At 40.8% G+C, this 22,091-nt stretch overlaps 1 protein-coding gene across 1 annotated transcript in view; it reads right to left on the bottom strand.

The window, feature by feature from the left end:
- Positions 1-22,091, bottom strand: part of LOC126456032 (protein takeout-like) — a 102,299-nt gene that overhangs the window by 9,370 nt on the left and 70,838 nt on the right. Inside the window, exon 5 of the mRNA XM_050091786.1 lies at positions 6,260-6,409. Within this exon, the coding sequence (XP_049947743.1) occupies positions 6,260-6,409 (150 nt within the window). The remainder of the gene's footprint in view (positions 1-6,259; positions 6,410-22,091) is intronic.

The raw sequence follows: 22,091 nt of genomic DNA, 5'->3' as shown, positions 1-22,091 counted from the left end.
CTTGGGGAACACCAGAAATCACTTGTGTTTTAACCTATGACTTTTCGTCATTTACTACGAACTGTGATCTCTCTGACAGGAAATCACGAATCCAGTCATATAACTGAGACACATAAGCACGCAATTTCACTACAAGCCGCTTGTGTGCTACAGTGTCAAAAGCCTTCCGGAAATCCAGAAATACGGAATCAATTCAACATCCCTTGTCAATAGCACTCAACACCTTGTGTGGGTAAAAACCTAGTTTGTGTTTCACAAGAACGATATTTTCTAAACCCATGTTGACTGTGGGTCAATAGACCATTTTCTTCGAGATAATTCATAATGTTCGAACACAATGTATGTTCCAAAATTCTCCTGCATATCGACGTTAATGATATGGGCCTGTAATATAGTGGATTACTCCTACTATCTTTCTTGAACATCGATGTGATCTGTGCAGCTTTCCACTCTTTGGATACGTATTTTTCGTCGAGCGAACGGTTGTACATGATTGTTAAGTATGGAGTTATTGTATCGGCATACTCTGAAAGGAACCTAACTGGTATACAGTCTGGACCAGAAGACTTGTTTTGATTAAGTGATGTGAGTTGCTTCGCTACTCCGAAGGTACCTGCTTCTACGTTACTCATGTTTGCAGCTGTTCTTGATTCGAATTCTGGAATATTTACTTCGTCTTCTTTTGTGAAGGCATTTTGGAAGGGTGTGTTTAGTAACTCTGCTTTGGAAGCATTGCTATCGCGCAGAGAAGGCATTGACTGTATCTTGCTGCTAGCATTCTTCACATACGACCAGAATCTCTTTGGATTTTGTGCCATTTTTCCGCATGTGCTGACACTGTGATGTTTGAAACGTCGCCGAACACGAGAGTGACATCGTAGGGTGGCCATTACAGAGGACGGTTATAAGCATCTTTGAAACAAATTTCGAACTTAGATGTCAAAATGGGAGCCAACTGCAGGTTTTAGAAAAGTGATCCTTTAATTCCGATGCACAGAGTATTTTAGAATGGAGCGTATCATATTTAAGCATTATATTTCTTAATAATTGCTTAATAATTATCTTCATATAACAAACGTGACAGCTATGAATAATTCGGCAGATAGAGCACAGTTTTCTGTTTCTGTAAACAAATTTGATAATACACAGTCTACATCTGGGTAAATGTGACAAATGTTCTAGAACTGTGTGTAGATTTATTTTCGGTCTGAAAATGCTTTTTGTCATAATTACTTTCTTATCTCCAGAGTACAATTTCTAATGGAAAAATAAATTATGACTAACTATTCCTAAACAGTGTCAGCATAAATAACAGTAGGAACATTCGTGATAGGTATGTCACTCTTATGAATATACTGTTTGTACCATTTTATGGGAGTTTTGGCTTTATTAGTTTTAAGACACCTTACCCTAGTTCGTTGGTAATTAATAATTGTGTTGTCCTATATTACAGCTATATATTTCCTATGTGTCAGCTGAAGAAACTCTGTCAATTTATTCCTGCCGCAAGGTACAACTTTGTCTTTGCTAATTAAAAACCATCAACAATATTGTTGCACTTTCTTTGGTACTGACAAGGAGTATATACACGAAGAGCACCGAACGCTGGAACATCACGACGGATGTGGGGCGCTACAATCAAAACAACGTCTCTACTTAGTTTTGTTACCACCGAGTGTTACTATTGTCAATGTTGTTCAACGCAGATGAAAAAAAGGAGTGGAAGAACAACTTAAAGTCGCGAAGGTTAACCTCTTAGCACTGCCACAGTTTCATTATCTCGTTTGCTACCTGCTACAGATGATGGAAAACAAGCCAGACAGTCAAGGAATGATTGGTCTGTCGCGGACGATGTCGTTGGGGACAAAAAACATTCTACAACTGCCCATGGAAGGTACAGGAAATCGGTCGTGTCCTTTTTAAAGGGATCTTACAACTACTTTCCGGAAGATATCAGGTGAAACCAGGGAAAAATCTATATCTGGGTTGTCGAAGGGAATTTGTTTTGATGCGGCTCTCTATGCTACTCTGACCTGTGCAAGCCTCTTCATCTCCAAATAACTAGTGCAAGCACACTACTGCAATCGACATCCTTTTGACTCTGCCTACTGTATTTATCTCTTGGTCTCCAATTTCTAACCCTCACACTTACCTCTGGTACTAAAGTTTGGTTTTCTGTTAACCGATCATTTTTTTTTTAGTCAAGATCTACCAAAAATCTCTTTTATACCCATTTCTGTTCAGTACCTCCTTATTAGTTACACGATCTACCCTACAAAACTTCAGAATTCTTCTATCGAACCACATTTTAAAAGCTTCTATTTTCTATTGTCTGTTTATCGTCCATTTTTCACTTCCATACATTGCTACAATCCATACAACTGCCTTCAGAAAAGACTTAAATATTCAGAAACTCTTTTCTTGCTATTGCCCAAATAGCACAACTTATGTACTACTTTAAGTGTCTCGTTTCCTGCCTAATTCCCTCATCGTTATCTGATTTAGTTCTGTTACATTCCATTATCGTTTTTCTTTTCTAGATATTCATCTTATCATATCTCCTTCTTTCAAGACGCTGACCATTCCGGTCAACTGCACTCCCAAGTCCTTTGCTGTCTCTGACAGAATTACAGTATCTTCAGCAAACCACAAAGGTTTTATTTCTTCTCCCTAAACCTTAATTCCTACTCCAAATTTTTCTTTGGTTTCCATCACTGCTTGGTCAATGTACTATCCAGCTACACTATTGACGACAAACAGCTGCAGACAGCGTCTGTCGTAAAATATTTAGGCGTAACTATCCAGTGCGACCTTAAGTGGAATGACCATATAAAACACATAGACTCAGATTCCACGTATCTCTGTCAGATAGGACTGACAGAGGAAACAGAAAAGATCCAAAGAAGAGCGGCATGTTTCGTCACGGGATCGTTTAGCTGGCGACAGAGCGTTACGGAGATGCTAAACAAACTTCACTGGCAGACGTTACAAGAGAGTCGTTGTGCATCACGGAGAGATTACTATTAAAATTTCAGAACACCACTTTTCAGGAGGAGTCGGACAACATATTACTTCTCCCCAATACATTCCGCGTATTGAGCAGAGGAAAAAATTCGGGAATTAGAGCGAATACAAAGGCTTACCGACAACCATTCTTCCCACGCACTATTCGCGAGTGGAACAGGATAGCGGTACCGAAAGTACCATCCGCCATACACCATTAGGTGGCTTGCGGAGTATGATGTAGATGTAGATGTAAAGATTGAATAACATCGGGGATAGGCTACAACCCTGTCTCACTCCCTTCTCAACCACAGCTTTCCTTACAAGCCCCTCGAATCTTGTAACTGACTTCTGGTTTCTGTACAAGTTGTAAATAACCTTTCACTCCGTTTGTTTTACCCTGCTACCTTCAGAATTTCAAAGACAGCATTGCAGTCAAAATTGCCAAAAAATATCTCTATGTCTACATATTTTATAAACGTAGGTTAGCCTTTCCTCAACCTATTTCCTAATATAAGCATTGCCTAATATAAGTATTGCCTCACATCTTCCTAAATCTCTCCGGATTCCCAACTGATGTTCCCCGAGGTCGGCTTCTACCAGTTTTTCCGTTCTTCAGTAAAGAATTTGTGTTAGTATTTTGCAACCATGACTTATTAAACTGAAATTTTGGTAATATACATACCTGTCAGCATATGCTTTCTTTGGAATTGGAATTATTACATTCTTATTGAAATCTGAGGTTATTCCGCTTGCCTCATACATTTTGCACGCCAGCTGGAAGGGTTTTGGCACGAATGGCTCTGCCACGCGTATCGGTAGTTCTAACGGAATGGTGTCTACTTCCGAGGCATTGTTTCGGCTTAGACTTTTCAGTGCTCTGTCAAATTTTTCACGCAGCGTGTATCATCCATTTCATCTTCGTCTATGTCCTCTTCTTTCTATAATTCTGTCCTCAAGTACATCTCATTTATTTAGACGATCTACATACTCTTTCACCTTTCAGTTTTCCCTTCTTTGCCTTGAACTGGTTTTCCATGTGACCTCTTGATATTGATACAGGTTTTCTGCAAAAAGCTCTTTCATTCTCCTTTAGGCGATATCTACCTTTCCTGTAGTGAAATATGCTTCCAAATCCTTAGGTTTGTCATCCAGCAATTCCGGATTAGACATTCTGCACTTCCTGTCAGTCTCATTTTTAGACGTTTTGCTTCCCTTTCGCATACCTAATTTGCTGCATTTTTATGTTTATCCCTTTCATGAGTTAGGTTCAATACGATATCCTAGGATTTGTACTAGGCCTTGTTTATTTACCTGTTTGATCCTCCGCTGCTTTGATTGTTTCATCTCTCAATTGATGGGTACCAACTTCATTAATTATTAACGGAGAAAGAAGGAATATACGGCAAGAGCTCGTAAAACAAGAAGTAAGGCACTATTCGATAAGTCTTTATTGAATAATGGTACATGCGTGTGTGTGAATTCCTAAGGGACCAAAACGCTTAGGTCGTTGGTCCCTAGACTTACACACTACTTAAATTAAAACTTAAACTAACTCATGCTAAAAACAACACGCACACCCCTGCCCGCGGGAGGACTCGAACCTCCGGCAGGATGGGCAGAATATTGGCACCTGGGTAGTCTCCTGTTCCATACGTAGTCTGACTTTGATGCTTCAGAGCAGAAGTGGAGTAATTTAATCAAATTAACAACTGTGGTGTTTAATGCTTTGTGTATCACAGCGCTGTAAGAACTGAGCAAAACGATAATAATGTTATTAACTCTACGAGTGAAATGAACATAGTTCCATACAAATGAAGATGGAAGAATGTATTTCGACAAATGCATAATACACTGCAGTAAGCAATAATGGATTGGACATTAAACATTCTTCTCACTGGTCAGATGCGGCATGCCACAATTTAAGGTGAATGAGTGTTCATGTGGCAACAAGTTATAAAAAATATTTGTTTCTTCGCCCTGAAACGAATTACTGCCAATACATTTACTTACAGACGGCCACCATGGTCGAATGGAGCCGGCGTGGTAGCTCAGCGTCACTGGTCAGATGGCTGGCCACTCTTTGTAATCAGAAACTAAGTGAAGTTCCTCGTCACTGCGTTTAAGAGATGTCGTGCGCCATCCGCACAGAACAGTTCACTAGAGCTGCACTCTACCAAAACTACGGTACACTACATAAATGAGGTAGTAAATAGTAGGATTACCCGTAGTATTGGTACAACGGGTTGGCGAGGAAACGTAAATGAGTGTTTAAGAGAGAAAATGGAAGCCGATGACTTCTCTTTGTTTTTGTTGGTTTGGTTGTTTGTTTGCACATAATTAGAATCGCACAACATTTGGTGTTAGTCCATGTGTATTATGTTTCCTTGCAGAATGTAAATTGCATTTTATAAGTCATAAAAACTAGATGATGTAAACAAAGTAATTACGTTTGATGGAAGGAGAGCTTCATTGCACAAATACAGCTGTTGTTGTTATTTTGTAGTCCATAGAATTTTCCTCATCGTGATCAGTTGCAAGAGTTTCCTGTTATTACTGATAAAAGCGAAAGATGCTTACGAATAACAGAAACATGTTTTACGACATTTCGATGAAGTTTTGTGGCAATGTTGGTGCATATTTCTTCAGCGTTCTTTTTTATCTTTTTGTTGAGAAAATAGCGTTTTCTAGCGCTATCTGGTAAATCTGTATTGTTTTCTTTATTTTTACCACAACATCCCACTGTTTCACGTTACAAATCAACAATTTTCGAATAAAATATCAATTAAATATTGACAGTCTCAGTTTTGCTATAAATACTGTTTGTTCTCACATAAATGACTGGAGGACAACCATGCAGCACAAAAATTTCCATAGATTACCCTGTCCTTTATATATCCTCACACAGTTTGTAGACGGTTCGTCACTTCCGGCTTTTAGGGGACTTTAGTGAGACACTGATCGCATACGTGAATAAAGCTATCGTTATAAGATAACGCCCGATAGGTATGCAGCACACCTAACATACAGATAAAATGAGTACGTCGTTAACTGACCAAAGCTGCTAGGAAAACTATCGAAGTAGCATCAGAGAAATTGTCATTCACTTTTTTTTTCTCTCACATGTTTGTGTTTCATGTAGAATCAGTCAATTCTCATTTCATATGACTGTTATTTACAAGCACAGACAGGTGGACAGATGAAGTACACAGTACTTTCATCACGTTGTCTCGGAGCAAGATAATTGGTGACTCACCTAACACCTTGTTGCCGTTGAACAGGTTGTAGAGGTGGATGTGCATGGATGCGACGGTGAAGTCGACCTTCATGGTGACGATGCGCACCACATCGCGGCCACGAACGCTATCCACCACGTACCTCGTGGACACCGTCGTTGTCGTATTGCCTGAAAGAACAGTAGGAACCTGTTATTTCTATAGCTTCCCGTCAGTCTTTGAACACAGGGGGAATAAGAAGCACTGGAGGCGGATACTGCACACAAAAGTTACACTTGTAGCACATACTTCGTTCGTGAAAGAAGACTGTACGTATTTGTCACGTTAGAAACATATAACACATTTTCAAAATGCTCGCCACTCGCTTTCACACATGCGTGTAGTTGTCTGGTGACTGTTCCATCTTTACAAAGGACTGTTCCGGAGTCCACACTTTAATGCTACGTTGAATGTTTTCCAGATAAACAATTGCTCTAGGTGACACTCCAAACAATCGAGATCGGGAAGCGTGCTATCTATCACCAAAGACACCTTTGATTATGCAACTGCAATACTCTGGATCTCTGCTTTGCCTAGAACACGAACTGCTTCTTATTGGGAAGGGCAAGTGTCTCTGGTTTGTAGTCTGATCTGTACCATAAGGATTTTCAGCTGGCTACCGATAATGACTGAAAAAGTCTACCATTTCATCTCTTCCAAATGTTGACTCATCTGTACATAAGACAGAAGATAAAGTTTAATAACAGCTCATCGGGGAAAGTTCTCCAATGGATGTTGCACACACTGAAAATTAGATGGACGAATGAACTGCCCGTAATGTGCTCTCCGTGCGCTACTATGATATGTATCGCTTCATATAGCGATGTGTCGTTTGTTGATACACACCCCATATTCTTCGTCAGCCTGCAGAACGCACTCTTTCTGGTCACGAATACGAATGAGTCTTGATATAACTCAAACCATAATTTGTCGTGCTACTAATCAATGTCTCAGTAACATATGCAGTGATTATTTTCGATGCGTACGTAAATATTACATGTAGAAAGTACGGACAATTTGCAAAGGAAAATTCGACTTTTTTACCGACGGCCGAGGCAACAATTAATATGAAAGTTTTCTTGTATATATAAACAGTTTTTGGGCGGAAATTGCATGCACAGTTATCGAACAGGCAGTCTGAATAAGCAGCCGTGCGCGACGAGTCTTGATAATTTGTTTAGTGGATATAGCAGGTGAGTTTTCCGTGACGCATCACAATGCTCTCTGCTAGTGAATGCAACCTGCAACTGGAATAGGAAATCTAAGAAACAGAAGGCAAATAGCGTGTTCATTTCAGTTAATAAAGGTTTTCGTGTAATCTTTATCGAACTCAGTTACTGGATCTTCACTTTGTCATATCGTATGAAGCAAACATCAATTACTTTGTCACTAGAAATGCCGCATAAGTAATCCTACTTCAGCGTATCTTTCTGCTGAGGCGTGGGATTCCCCTGTTACCAGATAAGAGCATCGTGTGCATTGGAAAAACCCTTCATGTGGAGAAGCCGCTTCATCTGGAAATAGGACTTTCTTCGGCAATGAGCCATCATTAATGTATGCTTGTCAGATCCATCTGAAGGAATCAGAAATTAATTTGCTTTTCAGAGTCTACAGGCACACGTTTTTGTAGACCCTGCCTATGATACGGATAGTATTTTGTTTCTTTTAGAGTGCACCGAACAAAAAACGGGGTCCTCTGTATCGATTTGATATGTTTCAAATGCTTGCCCTTGGTTCTTCCTCTTCCATACCTAGCATGCCCTCTTCTTTCCTCAGATCCGCGGCTTGTTCGTTGTAACATCACACGGGGGATCCCTCCTTTCTTAAACTTATACCGACAGAAAAATGTTTCATTTTTGGAAGCCACTTCCTTCTACAGACGAAACGCTGCTTCGCCGTTGCCGTCAACCAGACGTACATGTGTATCAATGTGTACTCCTTGCTTGAAAATTTCTTCATAACTAACGTCATTTCACGATTACTGGAAACAACTTTTGTTGTGGAGCTCACCACATCACCTTCCTGCAGAATGACACAGGCGAAATGCTGAATTCGCCCAGGAGCGCTGCCAGCCAAGCCTACAGGAGGTTCAGTGTTTCTAAGGTTTCGAGTCTCTTTCGCAGGTTATATCACTGACACTTTAAGTGTAGATTGCAGTTAACGTGCTTTGTTTAGAAAAAGCAGATTCATTATATCAAGATAATGTGATCGCTTCACGTACGAACTACTTCATTCTATGTTCTTGCTACATGTCATTTGTGACGTACATAAAAGTAACAACAGCCGCGTAAATGTTTTTGAGACTTGATACCAAGGAAGGCAGGATTGGGTTGGGATTGTGGGCTGGACCAAAATCAATTACTGATGGTTAGTTTATTTTTCAGTCACATACACTTTACTTGGAAATAACAATAAATGAAAGGTGACAATAAACTAATAAATGTACCACGACTGAAGACCTTAATGACAATAAATTCAAACTCTTTCTCGGCTGAAGGCGCCAATAGTGATAATTTAAAACTGTTTCACGGCTGAAGGCCTGAACAGCAATCTTAAGAACCAGTTAAACTACTTCAATCAGCATTTACAGTTATTAAATTGAAACTTTCTGGCAGATTAAAACTGTGTGCCCGACCGAGACTCGAACTCGGGACCTTTGCCTTTCGCGGGCAAGTGCTCTACCAACTGAGCTACCCAAGCACGACTCACGCCCGGTACTCACAGCTTTACTTCTGCCAGTACCTCGTCTCCTACCTTCCAAACTTTACAGAAGCTCTCCTGCGAACGCAGGAGAGCTTCTGTAAAGTTTGGATGGAAGGTAGGAGACGAGGTACTGGCAGAAGTACAGCTGTGAGTAGCGGGCGTGAGTCGTGCTTCGGTAGCTCAGTTGGTAGAGCACTTGCCCGCGAAAGGCAAAGGTCCCGAGTTCGAGTCTCGGTCGGGCACACAGTTTTAATCTGCCAGAAAGTTTCATATCAGCGCACACTCCGCTGCAGAGTGAAAATCTCATTCTGGAGTTATTAAATTATTTTTAAAAGAACAATCATCAAAATCTCACTGCTAGAATACAATTGTCTAATTAAAATTTTAAGACAAGTAACACCAATGGCTGAAGGCCTTAATGACAACAAAGTCAAACTGTTTCTTGTCTGAAGGCCCCAATAGTTATAATTTAAAAACTGTTTAACGGCTGAACGTCTGAATAGCAATCCTTTAAGAACCAGTTAACTTCTTCAACTTGCAATTACAGTTATTAAAATATTTTTAAAGAACACCCATCAAATGCTCACTGCTAGAATACAATTGTCTAATTAAAATTTTAAGACAAGTAACACTCAAGGATGAAGGCCTTAATGACAACAAATTCAACTATTCCTCGGCTAAAGGCCCCAATAGTAATAATTTAAAAACTGTTTCGTGGCTGAAGCCTGAATAGCAATCTTTTAAGAACCAGTTAACTTCTTCAATTTGCAATTACAGTTATTAAAATATTTTTTAAAGAAAAATCATCAAAATCTCACTGCTAGAATACAATTGTCTAATTAAAATTTTAAGACAAGTAACACTCACGGCTGAATGCCTTAATGACAACAAATGCAACAACCCCTCGACTGAAGGCTCCAATAGTAATAATTTAAAACTGTTTCACGGCTGAAGGCCTGACTATCAATCCTTTTAAGAACCAGTTAAACATCTTAAAATTTGAAATTACAGTCATTACAATATTTTTTTCAAAACAGTCATCAAATCTGACCATATTAAGAGAATGGGGGGGGGGGGGGGGCGCAGACGTTGCTCTAAGGATCTAAGGATCGACCTGGGTGAGTAACTCAACTTCGTAAGCGATGAGACAGGCAGCCAAGAGTTGCATTCACTTCACGAGATGGTAACTCAGACTAGTGGCAGTTTATACGCGCGTGATCCATAATCATTTGCCGAATCTACCTAACGTGCGATGACCAATGCAACGATGGAATAACACACACAAGCCGGAACCAGTGGTCAGCACTACGTCTTCAGACTCCGGTGTTTAGAGCATCCAGAAGCAGAAAGGAACCGCTACTACCAGAGTAGGAAAAAAATAAAAAACACAACCTGGTCCACAAATCAAGGAAGCTTACCGGACAGCAACGGCAAGGCGAGGAAAACTACACTGCAGTAACATACACTAAGCTCCAGGGCAGGTAACTGGGACGTTAGCGGCCACTAGGCAGGAAAAATACCACTGGTTGAATTTCACAAATAATAACGTATAGAATGCAACAATTGATATTAAGGAGTGGGGGAAGACTAATTAAGTTCGCCTTCCCCAAACGCTCCACTCGCTCCTCTTCGTCTTGGCGACACTGCGAGCAGCAACACGCAAGCAAATGGCGAGATCTCACAATGGTGGAGGTTTCACCACTTGAATTAAGGTTCACTCAACTCAATCTTTCTGGGTCCGGTTAACAACGAGGTTGTACCTCACGCGACTACAGCCCTTCCATCCAGCTGTGCATGCTGTGCAGTGGTCCCGGCGTGTTCTCACGCTGCGCGTACCTGGCTGCCCGTCCGTCCCCAAACGAACTGCCGACTCACACGACACAGAAACACCACAACGTCGCCCCACGAGTAGTAACACCGTTACTAGATATCGATAACCACCGCTGCTGCCACTAGTGGACGGATAACGCTTGCAAACGGAGTGGCGCCAGTGAACACAAGAAGAAGACGACAACCATAACCATACCAACTAAACGATGCCAACCTAGCAACAGCTCCAACACGAGCAGCAGCACAGCTCAGTTGCTTTGCGTGGAAGATGATCCATGGGTTTTCCATATTTTTTTGCGTTGTCTGTACGTCGGTGATTGTCCATACAAAACAAGTACTGAAAAGTAATAAAAATTTTTAAAAACCCGCGCCATACGAAGGACTCGATTCTACGTCAAGATCTACCCTTCACAAAGACCGATGAGGATCTTGTAGACAAACAAGTGAGATTGCAGGTCCTGCTTCCAGTACTTCCTCGGTGGAGGAACTGGACAGAAAGTCACTCAGTCTCATAAGATCGACTGACAGAGAGACTGTGGTCTGGCTTAGAAGATATAGAAAATGCGACTGTGCTAATCTCCTGGCTCTCGTGTATCACATCCAGTGAGTCAATAAGCACACAGGTATGCCGGCATCACGAGGGTCTCCAGTACTCTCTACAGCGTTTGGATATTTGGAAATGGGTGCACAGAAGATTGAAGAGTGACATTAGTACTTTTACGAAATAGAATGCTAGTCTGATAGTTAGTGAAACTGTGGAGTTGTAATACGGGATCGCAAGGGGTACAAGAGAATGACAGAGACTGAGAAACACCACTAAATGTCATAGAGGTAGGAGTCTTCCCCATCAGCTGTCATCCCGCTTTCTCTGATGACCTTAAAAGAAAGAAACTGTGAAAGAGGTTATAGAGATCATGTAATTCAAATGCAAAGGGCAAGTCCCAAAGTGAGCTAACATAAGTCTATTATTAAGTAGTAGAATCGTATCTATGAGCTACGCTTAGGTTTACATTTTTATCTGTCCTGTGTAGGATAGTGATACCTATTGGTCGGCGCTTTACGAGCATGATACACTGAACTGAACCGTGAAATTACCTTTCGTACAAATTAGTCCTCATGCTAAAATTCAGTTTTAACACCGTAATATTGTGAAAAATCCCTGACACCGGCGGGAATCGAACCCGGAACCCCGCACGCGGGAAGCGAGAGTGCTACCGCAAGACCAAGAGCTGCGCACGTGAGGTGGTCTGCCCCATACTACGTGCAATACAAGATTTCCTTGGCACCTGTAATGTGAGAAAAGAAAATACCCAGAAGAGCGGAATGTGAAGAAGAAGAAGAAGCAAATACCATTGTTTACGTAGTTCATTGGGTAACAAGTAAAGGAATTTTACCGGTCTTTCCTGTGAGTATTTCCTCTTTCATTGTATACATGTGTAGCTGAGAGTATTACGTAAAGGAAGAACGGCGTAAGCTACACCCTTGGTATTCCACTTAGATACAGCGGCATGGATCTAACTGCAGATTGTATTTTTGGGGGTGGTTGGAAATTGCGTTTATCGTATTATCTGTCGTCGTGGGCGTCCTGTAAACATTAAAGACGTAGCAATGATATTCTTTTCTTAAGGTCTGTTGTCTAGTGTACTCGATTTATTTCTTTATGAGTGTTGCAATCAGTTCTGAGGTTCATCTACCAGCATACTATGTCATTCGTTTCTTCTACTTGGTTCACTGTTTGAATAGTATTCTTGAAATAAGTCAATCCAGAAATAGAACTTCTTCCTGAACCCAACAATCCAAGTTATATTCAAAATCCGTTGAGATACCAACTTCAATACTTAAGATTTACCATACTGTTTTCTTCTAAAAGTTTCATGATAATATCAACAGCTACACAGGCTACAAGCTTTCTTCATCAAAGAATAGCCGTGCTGCTGTTCATGAAATTTTAATGTGTTGTAAATAATTTATTAGCTGAGTAGTGTTTCTTACTATTCTGTAGCCAATAAGTTTGTAATACTGAATGAAGCGTTATCTTATGTTTTACCAAAGGTATGTAGGGGACTCCCTGATATTAACTAATGCAGTGATTGGTTTGTCTACCCCAAGTTAGCATGTTAGGTGTTTTGTGTTACTTTAGTGCAACTTTTTTTATGTTTTCATAAACTGCATACCTGAGGAAGATTAAAACCGGTGCTGAAGATTATATTTCAAGCAATATGTACAAACAAACAGCAAATCCCAATGTACGCAGGGAACAAATGACGAAAAGAACACTGGCAATAATTCGGTAAATGAGTTGTCTTTGGATCTTAAACAGAATGGAATTGTAAAATATGTGTTATTTTCAGATGAATGACAGTTTAACTGGATAAAACGAAACCCGTATGGTGTACAAAAAAGGGAATTACTATCTGCATCAATATACGAACCAAATTATAACGTTCTACTATTTGGGGTGTGGAATTTCAGAAGTTTGAAAGTGGTAGGGAAGCTAGAAAATCTGGAAAAGGGAAGTGCTATGGCTCAATATAGATATAGCGAGGGTCAGTGAAGTGAAATGGAAAGAAGACAAGGATTTCTGGTCATATGAGTATAGGGTAATATCAAAAGCAGCAGAAAATGGTATAACAGAAGTGGGATTCGTTATGAATAGGAAGGTAGGGCAGAGAGTGAGTTAGAGTGAACAGTTTAATGAACACTGTTGTCGTCATCAAAATCAACAGCAAACCAACACAGACAAAGACAATTTAGGTGTTTGTGCCGACGTCGAAAGGCGAAGATGGTTATTATTTTCACCGCACTCGCTGCACAAGTATGCCTCGACAAAATTCTGGCACACATATTTTCTGCGCATATTGCCACTAATCTCGCTGGTCTCTTTTCCCTCCTAACACAGAAGCAGCATCTTCCATGATGACTAGTTTCTTTTGTGCTGTAGGAGGAGATTCAACTTTCGGTAATCCCAAAATTTCCGTGGTAGAGATCTTGATGTTTGTTGGAGTATTTAGTTAGTTGACCTTCAGTGCCAAATAATCATGCAACAGTTCTTTGGTAAGAACTTTTAGATAGCTTTTTCTGGGAATGGTTGAAACACATGAAAGCTATACCACCACTGGAAGGAGATTCCAAGACGGCACAGAAAACATGCGCATAAGGCCCAAATATAAGATCAAGGAAGCTAACTGGGAAGAACTCCATCGCTGGGAGATAGAATAGATGTTAAAGTGCAAGAACTGACAGTGGCTATACATAGAGCAATGGAGGCATCGATACCTATCGGCAGAGATCACTCTAAAGGAGTACCTTTAATATGGACAGAGGCGCTGCAGAAATTAAGATGCGAAACAAGAAGAGCTAGGAAGCTATACCAGAGGAGCATGACTCAAGAAGAATTATAGAAGACAAATGTAAGGCGAGCCTCCACGAACCACGAACTTGAGGAATGATGTCGAAACGTTAAGTTGCCACTATCACCTCACAAAACAACGTATCCCTTGCTGAAAGGTAACCTAATAAGAAACCCTAAAATAAATTCCCCCCCCGCCCCCATGAACCATGGAGCTTGCCGTTGGTGGGGAGGCTTGCGTGCCTCAACGATACAGATAGCCGTACCATAGGTGCAACCACAACGGAGGGGTATCTGTTGAGAGGCCAGACAAACGTGTGGTTCCTGAAGAGGGGCAGCAGCCTTTTCAGTAGTTGCAGGGGCAACAGTCTGAATGATTGACTGATCTGGCCTTGTAATACTAACCAAAACGACCTTGCTGTGCTGGTACTTCGAACGGCTGAGAGAATGGGGAAACTACAGCCGTAATTTTTCCCGAGGGCATGCAGCTTTACTGTATGGTTAAATTACGATGGCGTCCTCTTGAGTAAAATATTCCGGAGGTAAAATGGTCCCCCATCCAGATCTCCGGGCGGGGACTACTCAAGAGGACGTCGTTATCAGGAGAAAGAAAACTGGCGTTCTACAGATCGGAGCGTGGAATGTCAGATCCCTTAATCGGGCAGGTAGGTTAGAAAGTTTAAAAAGGAAAATGGATAGGTTAAAGTTAGATATAGTGGGAATTAGTGAAGTTCGGTAGCAGGAGGAACAAGACTTTTGGTCACGTGAATACAGGGTTATAAATAGAAAATCAAATAGGGGAAATGCAGGAGTAGGTTTAATAATGAATAAAAAATAGGAGTGCGGGTAAGCTACTACAAACAGCATAGTGAACGCAAGACACGAAGCCCATGCCCACTACAGTAGTACATGTTCATATGCCAACTTGCTCTGCAGATGATGAAGAAATTGATGAAATGTATGATGAGATAAAAGAAATTATTTAGGTAGTGAAGGGAGACGAAAATTTAATAGTTATGGGTGACTGGAATTAGATAGTGAGAAAAGGGAGAGAAGGAAACGTAGTAGGTGAATATGGATTGGGGGTAAGAAATGAAAGAGGAAGCCTCCTGGTAGAATTTTTCACAGAGCTAACACTTGGTTCAAGAATCATAAAGGAAGGTTGTATACATGGAAGATGCCTGGAGATACTAGAAGGTATCAGATAGATTATATAATGGTAAGACAGAGATTTAGGAACCAGGTTTTAAACTGTAAGACATTTCCAGGGGCAGATGTGGACTCTGACTACAATCTGTTGGTTATGAACTGTAGATTATAACTGAAGAAACTCCAAAAAGGTGGGGATTTAAGGAGATGAGACCTGTATAAACTGACTAAACCAGAGGTTGTACAGAGTTTCAGGGAGAGCATAAGGGAACAATTGACAGGAATGGGGCAAAGAAGTACAGTAGAAGCAGAATGGGTAGTTCTGAGGGATGAAGTAGTGGAGGAAGCAGAGGATCAAGTAGGTAAAAAGACGAGAGCTAGTAGAAATCCTTGGGTAACAGAAGAAATATTGAATGCAATAGATGAAAGGAGAAAATATAAAAATGCAGTAAATGAACCTGGCAAAAAGGAATACAAACGTCTCAAAAATGAGATCGACAGGAAGAGCAAAATGGCTAAGCAGGGATGGCTAGAGGACAAATGTAAAGATGTAGAGGTTTATCTCACTACGGGTAAGATAGACACTGCCTACAGGAAAATTAAAGAGACCGTTGGAGAAAAGAAAGCCACTTGTATGAATATCAAGAACTCAGATGGAAACCCAGTTCTAACCAAACAAGGGAATGCAGAAAGGTGGAAGGAGCATATAGAGGGTCTATACAAGGGCTATGTACCCGAGGACAATATTATGGAAATGGAAGAGGATGTAGATGAAGATGAAATGGGAGATACGATACTGCGTGAAGAGTTTGAGAGAGCACAGAAAAACCTGAGTCGAAACAAGGCCCCGGGAGTGGACAACATTCCGCTGAACTACTGACAGCCTTGGGAGAGCCAGTCCTGACAAAACTCTACCATCTGGTGAGCAAGATGTATGAGACAGGCGTAATACCCTCAGACTTCAAGAAGAATATAATAATTCCAATCCCAAAGAAAGCAGGTGTTGACAAATGTGAAAATTACTGAACTATCAGTTTAATAAGTCACAGTTGCAAAATACTAACGCGAATTCTTTACAGACGAATGGAAAAACTGGTAGAAGCCGACCTCAGGGGAAGATCGGTTTGGATTCCGTAGAAATGTTGGAACACGCGAGGCAATACTGACCCTACGACTTATCTTAGAAAATAGATTAAGGAAAGGTAAACTTACGTTTCTAGTATTTGTAGACATAGAGAAAGCTTTTGACAATGTTGACTGGAATACTCTCTTCCAAATTCTAAGGGTGGCAGGGGTAAAATACAGGGAGCGAAAGGCTATTTACAATTTGTACAGAAACCAGATGGCAGTTGTAAGAGTCGAGGGGCATGAAAGGGAAGCAGCGATTGGGAAGGGAGTGAGACAGGGTTGTAACCTATCCCCGATGTTATTCAATCTGTATATTGAGCAAGCAGTAAAGTAAGCAAAAGAAAAATTCGGAGTAGGCATTAAAATCCATGGAGAAGAAATAAAAACTTTGAGGTTCGCCGATGACATTGTAATTCTGTCAGAGACAGCAAAGGACTTGGAACAGCAGTTGAACGGAATGGACAGTGTCTTGAAAGGAGGGTATAAGGTGAACATCAACAAAAGCAAAACGAGGATAATGGAATGTAGTCGAATTAAGTCGGGTGATGCTGAGGGAATTAGATTAGGAAATGAGTCACTTAAAGTAGTAAAGGAGGTTTGCTATTTGGGGAGCAAAATAAGTGATCATGGTCGAAGTAGAGAGGATATAAAATGTAATCAAAATATCCACGGGTATGCTGCCGGTCTATAGTGTCCAACGGGCACAATATTTCGGCGATCAAACATGTCGCCATCATCAGGTGAACTGACGGACTGAGCTCCTGTGAACGTGCCGGCACGGAGATCCGTACGCTATGGCTGCTCAGAGGGAACTGGGTTCGGTCGCGGCGGCGGCCGATTTAAATACCCTCCGCCCGCGGCGCGCTCCCTCCGCCGTCCGCGCCCAGCGCCACGGTCGTGCGGTGGAACAGATTGCGACGGCGTCTGAGATGACGTCGGTGTGATGGCTCTGTCCGCCGTGGTCGTCACAACTATACGTTTGCTCGATTTACTCTTGATTAACCCGATCGCTGGTTCCCAAGCCTTGCTAAGATTATAGCCACAGTCACGGTTTATGAGGTCGTCATTGGTGCGAATTTCGATGGCCTCTCTAACAACGCTGTCCCAGTATCTCGACGTCTGAAGACTACAAGAACAACAACAACAACAACAAAATAAAATTAAATTATATAACGATTAGAAGAAGCGCAGTAACTAGATATCTAGGGGTATTTCTCGACGAACGTCGTAACTTTGCACATCGTGTAGAAGATACAGGCAGGAAAGGTACCAGTGTAATGAATAAAATTGTAACCATTGCAAATATCCAACTTCGGCTTCCCTTGAAGACAGAGTTTACGACCAATCTATATTAGGATCAACTGTAGGATATGGGCTCATAGACTGCAGCTAGAGAAGCCAGCCTCAGTAGTGAGAAGAGTTCAACGAGGCGTGCTTCTAAGCACCATCCCGAATGGTTAGTAATTCTAGGAAAATGCCCACTGGTTAAAGAAAGGCAATAAAATGGAAGTGCGAAGGCTGCTTGGAACTGAGGCCAGTTCGAAAAAGGCAATAAAAGATCGCATATTACAACTGTGGCAAAATGAATGGGACGCTTTTGGCACTGGCAGGAGAACATATGAATTTCTCCCTGACATCAGGGAGAGATTAAAAATGGGATTTCTTAAGCCATCGAGTAGACTGATACATTACCTGACTGGCCATAGCCCTTATGCCACGTGTCTGTACAAAATCAGGAGACAGATGAATGACAGCTGCTACGCCTTCGGCAGTGTGGGCACACAACACACATTGTGGGACTGCGGGTAATGGACATCAGGTCATAAGGATGTCGGATCCCAAAGCAGCACTAAGGACTGAGTCGACCTGGTGCATCATGGACGATACTGTAGCCGCAGTATCCAGGAAGGCCAAGGAAGACTTCACGGAGCATTCAACCATAAGTCGTCATACTTCCGTACTGGCTAGACTACATAATCTGCAGATGGAGAGAAGATGACTGAGAGTGGCGACCACCAAGTGAAATCCTGCACCAAGAATCCACATTGCGTTGACGCAAGTGATCATGGAAGTGTGGACTTTCAGAATTAACACTGACAGGTGTTTTACTCGCTACAGTGGAAACGCTGCTGACGTGCTGTACGACGCCCAAGGAATCCATCAGACTATCGCTATTGACTGGGGTACCATGAGGGCGGATTCAGTAGTGGGAACAACCATGCACAAGTTAAATGCACCAAAATAACTGAAGAAACAGAGAACAAATTCTAGTGCTTGAAGTAGATTAGTACTTGGGTAATTCGTTAAGAGTTTTAATGTAGTTTTGCCGTAGTAGAAGTAGTTGTAGTTTTTTGTAATGTCCCTTTTTAAAGAAATATTAGGTATCAAAAATAAATAATTAATAGGTAACTTATAACTATCCAAGGAAATGTGATTTGTATGGCGTATTTTAACTTTTTAGAAGAATAAATGAATAAAAATATTCAGATCAGGAAAGGAAGGTTAGGTTAGCATTCATTATTTATTTCGTTTGGGAAATTGAAGTAAATATCGGTCCTAATTACTTAATTAATCATAAATGTCGGACCTAATTACACATAGCACTGTACTCGAATGCGCCCAGTCGCTCAGAACCAAATATTCTACAGATGCAATGCATTAGCTTTATTTTTTGTATAGCTGTGTCCATGAGTGTGTTGCGGATGGCTCCAATAAACCCGCCCCTGTCCTCTCGCTGGTGGATCCACCACTCATTGATACCCAAAACGGTGTCGAGAGGGTGATACGCAATGCAATACTGGGGTAGATGGATCTTATAACGAGAGGACTGGATGAGGTTTATGACAGCCATCTATGACACTCGCATAGACGCACACATACAGAAAACAGAGCAAATGCACTACATCTGTAGAATATATGATTGTGGGCGACTGGGTGCTTTTGACTACAGTGCTATACTACATCATCCGAGATATGTGGCGTTATATGTTGCACATAAGAACATGAGAATAATACTCACGGAGGACTCCTTCCATCCAACAGACATCTAGCACACAAAGTAGCGGAACTGCCATGATTATGTACTGTCACCGTCGATCTTTAAGAGCATAAATGGAGACGTGATAGGCCCAGCAGGATGCCTTGGTTTTTTGTTATTACTGTAGAATATAGGCAATATTGTTACAAAATGTCGGTAATATAACTTCCGTCGAAGATTTTATCTTCTTTAGCAGGATGAATTTAAATGTGCTTACATCCTATCCAAAATGAATGCGTGAGATTATCAGGAGGACGGGAATTCTTAGGCGTTTTAGTAGGCTGGTGTATAGGACACGCAAATATCCTCATATAAAATTAAACACTGCATGGATACGCCAGCAATATGACCATACATATACGGAAAAATATCGAGAAATGACAAAATCGGTAAAAATCGAGGAAAACCTGGTATAATTACGAAAATTTGATGGGAAATACGTAAAATTGAGGAAAATACGACGAAATATGAAAATCACGAAAAAAACTTGGAAAATTACACAAAATTAAACTGAGAATGAACATAAAATTAAAGAGAAAGTACCATGAAATGCGGGGAACTGAGGTGGGTTGGGGGTACCTAGACACTGAAGACTGAGAAAAGCTGAAAAATTATGCTTTGGCTGCATTCAGTTTTAACCCTCCTCCTTGCCCTATAAAGTACATGGGTTTTCGAAGCACATACATCAACACATAAGGATTACACAGAGGCGCTACATTAAAGCAACCGAAACATATGTATCCCAATCCGTAACTGTGTTCTCACACATGCAGTAAAATATGTAGATATTACCAAATTACAGTTAGTTTGCACAAGCAATGTTATTCCTTAAGTATTAAGGAGAAGAATCAAAGCGTTTATCATACTTAAGGTATTCCCTAGAATGTTCTGTAGGGGAGCGGACCACTGTCACACATACCACCTTTAATAGCGTGAGGGGGTGGGGGTGGGGGGTGTATTTGAGAGACATAGTGCTAGGATGAACTTGCTGTGCTGTTCTACACATGAGCATAACTAACATCAGACCAGGACTTTCTTCAAGAGGAATGCTACCAGAGCCGTGGTCATGCTACTGTAAACAGTAATAAGTCTGTTACATGTCCTTTGGCTACTGATTGTGATGCTCACTCCCTCATTCCTTCTTCGCGGGAATTTTCGTACATCACAGCGTGAGTGGTATCTCAATGTATCAGCCATGGAAAATATTCATGTCGTTTTCTCCTCACTCTATTTCCTAGTGAGACACAGCCGCATCTGTCAAATCCGATACCACGACTAATAATAAGCACGTCTGACGTGGGACGTGTGATTGAGGGTACATACGTTTCTGACTCAAAAAGACGTATAAAATCCATTAATTTCATAAGATACAGAACAGCAGTCTCCTGACTTCGTTCTACCTACTTTGTAAGCAGCTCGAGTGGCTGATATACACTGACTATGCTTTCCTAGGACACCGGAATAGTGTAGAAGGAAGTAATTTTATCATTTTAAATTCTGCCACTTGCGTGGTCGTTGTATGTCTGATGTTGGACAAATATATCCTGTTTCTTGAGAACACTGACACTAATATATATATACACATTCAGTAATTTTTCTATAGAGCAGAAGGAATTTTCAAACAGATATGATTTCAGCTTTTATTTGAAGTTGATTTTATTAGTCATTAAATTCCTGGTATCATTGCATCACTGGATACATCATCAACGATTTTTATTATTAAGTACCTCACACATTCTGTGCCACAGTAGGGCTGCATAATGTAAATCATTCCTCCTTCTGGTACTACACTGTATGTATGAGTGTTAGCGTTTTTTTGTAAGTGAATAAAAAGTAAGAGAAATAACCCTTTTTTTAGGTTTTCATCGTAGTTTCAAGTGTTGAATTTACTCCATTAGGCTTGATAATAATTACATCATCAGCAAAGAGAACTATTTCTGCTTTTTTAGGTATACAAGGAGAATCAGGAGGAAGGGCACATGCTTTGAGGATTGTTAGTATTAGTGGTTCTAAACAAGAAACTTCATACGGGCATGTGCCCTATACGCATGTGCCCTATACCGAATTATTTCCCAGAAAGTTCACATTTAACCCTCGCAGTACCAACTCTGTTATGCCCAACTTTTGAAAACGTTGTAATCTAGTCAGATATTTTATATTTTAAAAATCTGAAAATATATTTATTGTTTTTCACGAATTTTTTGATCAGATTTCATAAATGTTTTGAATTTTTCAGTTAAACTTAACCCAGAAATTCAAGTCTTAGTAGCGGATTTCACCGTCCCCAATATATTCCCTGTTCAGGATCTTACCTACACATCAGTAAGTTTTTAAAAAGTATGTTGTGAGCAAAAGTCAACAACCATTGACGAAATATGTATTTTTCAAATTTATTTTACGGTAGGCATGAAGTCTACATCTACATCATCTACGTTATTATTCTGCTATTCACAATAAAGTGCCTGGCAGAGTGTTCAATGAACCACCTACAAGCTGTCTCTCTACTGTTCCACCCTCGAAAGGCACGCTGGAAAAACGAGCACTTTAATTTTTCTGTGCGAGCCCTGATTTCTCTTATTTTATCGTGATGATCATTTCTCACTATGTAGGTGGCTGA

The sequence above is a fragment of the Schistocerca serialis genome, chromosome 2 (genome assembly GCF_023864345.2).
Source record: "Schistocerca serialis cubense isolate TAMUIC-IGC-003099 chromosome 2, iqSchSeri2.2, whole genome shotgun sequence".
Lineage (NCBI taxonomy): Eukaryota > Metazoa > Arthropoda > Insecta > Orthoptera > Acrididae > Schistocerca > Schistocerca serialis.
This window is presented reverse-complemented; position numbering and strand designations above follow the sequence as displayed.